Here is a 6,000-nt window from a genome sequence, read left to right as displayed (position 1 = left end):
GTGGGGAATTTGTGGCGTGAAATTTGGACGCTCTCAAAGGGAAAATCAGTCGGGTTCTTTTTCAGTGCAGCAACTTGCATTAATCGAGGCAAGGAGAGTTTGCCGCAGCAATTCGGTGAAATGAGCTTTGAGATTGACCAGAGACACTCCTGTCACGGATGGAAGTTACGCTAATTTCAAACAGAATAAAGGACGCTCGTTTCGTACTCGAATACTTTCAAAAAAGGTATATATTCGCGGGAAGGAACTTCTATGCTTAATTAATTTTACTTCGAAATTGGTTCGATCGAATTTACGTTTGTTAAGTTCAATTTGAGTGGATTTGTGTCACGATAGGTTTACGTAAATTAACTCGTAAAGTCGATGTAATATAATTACTATCGAAACAATTTCTGCAAATTATCGAAAATCACGGATATACATTAATGGTATAGAATAGTTTGCGTAATTAACGCTGGAATTATCAACGTCGTCAGCATATCGAATTTGTAATTTTGGCAATTTAATTTAAGGGACTTTTCTTTGTAAAATATTTCATAAATCGTAACTTTCTTTATACATTGTATAATTTTCTATATAAATTTCACGTTGATTTCTTTGCAGCAAGTTTTATATACTATTTTTTATTTAATAGTTGTATAAAAAAGATTGCATATCACCAGTTAAATAAATAGAGAAGTTTTTTTAGCGTAGAATTCGTCGTATAACGACAGGAATGTTTCAATATCAGAATTTTTCAGCCCCGAGAATTTCGCGTTACCAGGGAACGAGTAAAATATCAGATTTCAGATTCCATTCCATTCAGATTCCATTGTTAGACGACTCATTCCGGACAAATCACTCGATCGCCGTACTACATTCTTCTCCCTGAGTTTTCCTAATTTACAGGAATTTTCTCAATCGTAATCGATGGCTTCTTGTACCGTCCACTTAGCGCCATCGCGCACGATTTATCGTTCCACTATGCACTCTCGATACAGTTGTCACGGGTCTACCGAAAACTTATCGTTGAACTCGCATGCCATGCTTCCGAGCACATGAAAAGTAGATCGATACGATACGAAAATACGAGTTTACAAAGTGAATAGATAAATGTACAGGAAGATAAAAAAAAATAAAAAAAAAGAAAGGAAGAGTACGAGGCAATAAAAGTAGAGAAGAATAATTCGAATATATGCAGACGTTCTGGACTACCAAGCGAAGCGAATAATCTACTTCTACTCTTATCCTTCAAACTTTTATATCGTTATTATCGATCCTCGCGAAGCTTCGTTCTATTATTTTCTTTTTCCGTCGCGCAAGACTCGTGGTGCACGAAAAAAACATTATTCGAGTGAACCGATATCGTTTTATTTTTAAAAAATATTACCAAGTAATATTTTAAGAAATGGTTTAATTGTCCATACAACGTCGAATGCCAATTTAATCGAAGCTTAAATCGAAGTTCATACGTTCAAATTTAAATTCAAGTTCAAATATTTTGTTTTAGTTAATTTTGTTGTGTTATCCAAGGCGTTGATATGTAACGTTAAAGGGAATGAACGAATCGTCCGTATAAAATTACATTCTAGTTTAATTCAAGTTCAATTTAAATTCAAATCCAAACATTCAAATTTAATTCTAAATCTATATCAGAATTGTACGATTCAAATTTAAATTCAAACTAAGCTTCCATTTGTAAATTCGTCAATTAAAAAATCCCGATTTAAATTCAAACTAGAGTGAAACTAGAGACTCGACAGATGCTTGCTAACAAGAATCCAAAGCATTCGGTCTCTGTGCCATTGCGTCGCCGTTCAAATCCGATTTCAGCTACGAAAAGAAAAAACAAGAAATACGATAGCCTCCACAACGATATTTTCGAAGAAAAACAAGATGGTTTCCGGACACGGGGATAATGTGGCTCGTTAGCGGAAAAGACACCGGGGAGATCGTACAGAAACAAGCCTCGCGAGATCGATTTTCCTCCCTTTTGTCAACAGTGCACGGATTTATCGACGTTCGAATGGCCATTTCCCGATTCCCTTCTCGTTCTCGCCATTCTTTACTTCGCCAAACGACTACCAAGTCGACCAAACGACCACCACCTAACGACTCATCGATTTTCACGTGCACATCGAAGACAATTTCTACCAAAGCGACGTAGGAACCTTTGCTTTTCGAAAATAAAGCCGGATAGAACGTTAGAGTCGCGGTGGAATACGAAGTAACGTGAGAATGTTCGAGCGGTTCTCGGTCTTGTCGTTGAAATCGACGTCTATTAGTCGCGATAAATGGTAATAAGTGGAAAGCGATATAGCGAGCGATATCTTTAGCGTTAAAGCACCTAGTTAAGCAAGGTCATAGCTCGAGTAGCAACTAGGATCGTACGCACTGCGCCTCTTACTTTAGAATCTTCTGTCAACCATATTGAAAATATCCGAGAAAACTGAAATTTTATCTTTGTGTTTTCCTTTGTTCGATTTAAAATACGTAGACATTATGCCGTAACAGGCTGTATAATATATTTCGACGTGTCGTTTTCAAACGTTTCCACGTACTTCGATAACGAGTCATAAAATCGGAGCTTCCGAAATATAAGTCGGAAATAAGATTTTATTTCCAATTTGTAGTCAGAATTAAAATTCAGAAGGAGAGTTAGATGGCTCGCGATTGTGAAAATTGACATAGCGAATTTTAGAGCTAATTCCTTTTATCGCGAATGTCGTTACTGTCACGCGAGAGAATTTATTAGCATCGCTAACTTCCAGCCCGTGACTTGTAAAATTTCGTTAACAATTTTTATGGCTGTGATATCGTAAAAGTGGCTGCCCGAGTGAATCGATGATTTATGTACGTTATTGATCCACTATGGTGGTAAATTCTTGAATAACGTTTGAAATGAACCGAGTACCAAAATCATCACGAAGAATTTTGTTCGGTAGAGAAATAAACCATAATTCGGAATTAGATGTACAAATTAGAGAAAGTAACGATTATTTAAGATATACGCAATGAAAAAATTGATTCTGAATTGACATCGCACGACCTTGAACGAGGTTCCTGCAACCCTCAATAGGTCTTCGATTCGTTAAATTATCGGAAGCTGCAAACTTCAATTAATAATTGACTTTACGACCTCATCGTATCGTTTCCATTTATTATACAAAGACGTTGCTGTCTGAATGCAACGATTTACAATTTCAAACGTGTCGACGAAATGGTCCCGACCGAAAGACAATATCGTTTCCTGTTAAGCAGACGTGCCAGATGTCATGCTTGTACCATATGTTACGGTTTCTCTGTTTGCTGTGTGGCGCTCGGTTTACTTTTAAATGGCAAACGCCTCGAAACGACACCAGCTGACGGACAAACAAGCGTGAATTTTTCCGGATATTTGGCAACTGATTCTGCTGCCTCTTGTTTCGCTGCCAAATACCGGCTATCCGTGACCCAGTAAGTACATCTCGCGAATCACGTTGCTGGCGGAAGTTAAAGCAGATCCGCTTTGTTGCTGAGATCAGCTATTGCGATTGTTGTTTCTTTGCGATGTAATTTCGAGAACGCGAGGATACACGAAACGAAGGGTTGATTTACAGATCCATCGTGCAAATAGGAATTTTAGAACTCAGTTCCGTATGTTCTTAAAAATATAATAAAGTTGGCTGACGTTCTTTTCGAATAATTTTATTGGTTTAACGTAACTCTGTAATAAAAAGAATGTTTTTTTTTATTCGACCATATCGAGCGGAATCTTTTTACAATATTACGTTCTATCGAATGTAAAACGAAAAAGGAATATCAAAATGGAAGGATTTGATGGAATGTTAAGAAACCGAGCGCTCTTTGGGGAAATGAAAAATGCTGGAAAATCGTCGTTCGAGAAGTAACTCTATTTCGACGACACATCGGGAAAAATATTTGCCCTGGTTCCTACGTCACCGAGTATTCTTACGTGTTTTGGGCGTTGCGAACTTACGAATCGAAGTATGGCGGTAGCGGATGCGGAGCTTCCACCGCCAATGACTCCGCTTGTGAATGGCGATCCGAGCTTTGAAAGCATCCTCGCCACCAGCCGAGACTTCCGGTTTTCCTCCTTTAAAAAAGCCGACGTGGATATGTGCCAGGCTTCTTTTCCACCATCGTCCATCGCCACCAACCACCCCTTAATGCGTACCAGCAACACGTCTCAAGCGACAAGAGATCCTTTTATCGTTTCTTTTTATCTGTCTCTCGTCGTGTAATCTGCCTTTGTCAAGCTTTTTTAGGATTTCCTATTTTTCGGTGATTTCAGAAACGCAGAGAACCCCGTGAAAAGCGCTAGAGATATCGAAGTAGAATTCTAAAACGCGGAAAGGAGTATTTGGAAAATGCCGGAGATATTAGAGGAAAGAAGCTTCGACGAAATATACGAAATCGTCGTTTGAAGTCTCGCCGACTCTTATTTTCGTTCCATTTTCATTATTGACAAGAGAGAAATTTCGTATTTCTGTCTCTACGAAAGAACTTGGCAAATGTCGAAGCAGAATTCAGTTTACGAAATGTTAATTTTCTTATTCGACTCTCATATTGAGATTACAGTTACATTAGCAAATTTAATACTAGATTCGATTTTAATCGTTTCAATTGAAATTTAAATTCAAATTGGAATCGAAAAATGCGAACTTAATTGGAATTCAACGATTCAAATTCCATTCAAATACAAATTAAATCTTCCGCAAGAAAATTAGAATCCCGAAGGCTGAAGCGAAAGGCTTCACCCTTAAATTTCTTTCCCCCGATTTGTAATTCTATTGAATAAATTTAAGGACAACTAACTGAAGGAATAATTATGTAACGTGTCACAGACATCTTATAATCTTTTCAAGTTTTTTGAAAGCTTGTGTCAACAAAAATTAAGTTTCTACAGGGACGATTTAATTTATCTATCATCGTACAAAGATAAGTTTCCCTATGGATGATCGAATTAATTTTAAATATTCGAACTGAAATTCCGATTTGCGAAAACTTGAGCGCAAATTCAAATTTGGATTTTCATCGTCGATTTCGATGTTCAACTGCGATTAAAAAATTCCTTTCTCCATAACAATTCGCGGTTTCTCCTTTCCTTGCTCAGATTATCTAACCCAATATCCGGAGAACCAAATCCCGTTGAAACGCAATTGAGTACCTGCTGTATTTCCAAAAGGGCATGAAACGAAAGTTGGAAAGTTCGTCATTTATACGGGGTGCGAATATCGCGAGATCCGGATCGGCTGTTCCCAGGAAGTTCGATTAAACAACGTTCGCGATTGGTCCAAACAATGTACCTGGATTCTCTGCAAACACCTGCGGGCTTATCCGAGTCGAAGTTTTCAGTGTAAACTTTTCTAGCTGGAAGCAACGGAAGTTTATTCCGAGATCTCGTGTCGCTGAGAAGTTCTGCTTTCGTACGAGCGACATACGTTCTCGCCTTCTTCTCGTACGTTTTCCTGCCCCATTTTGTTTCCCTCTTCTATCTACCCTTCGTGTCCACGGGCGAAACTCTTAATATCGACGAAAATTCGAAGCCAATTTGCCGTCGAACATATCTCATACGTGATACGGTGAAAACATACAGTCGATCGTAAGTTTAAGATCATCGATTCACGTTACATGTTAGTGTAAATTCTTTAAAGATGTAGAAATCTTCTTACACATTTTCTACAAACCTTGCCTCGTAATCGTAAATCCGAGTCCATTATTTAGAGATACTTGGGAATAGGACATTTATTTATTGGAAGTAAACTAAAATAGAATTCGGAAGGTGAAACTGTTTTCCAAGAATATATCGTGTATAGTAATATTTCTTGTTTTTCATATTGGAAAAATATTCTTAGATGTTTGAAGTACTGATACGTAGTTATCTTCTTACAATTATTCTATGTATCTATCTTATATGTATATGTATAATTTCATCAAATTTAAATGCCGTAACAAATAACTATGTATATCTACCAAATACTCATGCAAACTAAACTTTACAAGTTATACAAGTTCATG

The 6,000-nt window shown here is 37.5% G+C and overlaps 1 protein-coding gene across 13 annotated transcripts in view; it reads right to left on the bottom strand.

Annotated features, from left to right (window-relative positions):
• Nucleotides 1-6,000, bottom strand: part of LOC100741138 (glutamate receptor ionotropic, NMDA 2B) — a 317,617-nt gene that overhangs the window by 5,484 nt on the left and 306,133 nt on the right. For 10 of the 13 annotated variants that reach the window (XM_024366713.2, XM_033320050.1, XM_024366714.2 and 7 more), the window contains one exon: nt 3,959-4,075. The exons of the other annotated variants lie outside the window; for them this stretch is intronic. In XM_024366713.2, coding sequence (XP_024222481.1) covers nt 3,959-4,075 — 117 coding nt within the window. The remainder of the gene's footprint in view (nt 1-3,958; nt 4,076-6,000) is intronic. 13 annotated transcript variants of the gene reach the window in all.

Source organism: Bombus impatiens, unplaced genomic scaffold (genome assembly GCF_000188095.3).
Source record: "Bombus impatiens unplaced genomic scaffold, BIMP_2.2 scf_0233, whole genome shotgun sequence".
Classification (NCBI taxonomy): Eukaryota; Metazoa; Arthropoda; class Insecta; order Hymenoptera; family Apidae; genus Bombus; species Bombus impatiens.
The sequence above is the reverse complement of the archived record's forward strand: the minus strand, read 5'-3'. Positions and strand labels throughout refer to the sequence as shown.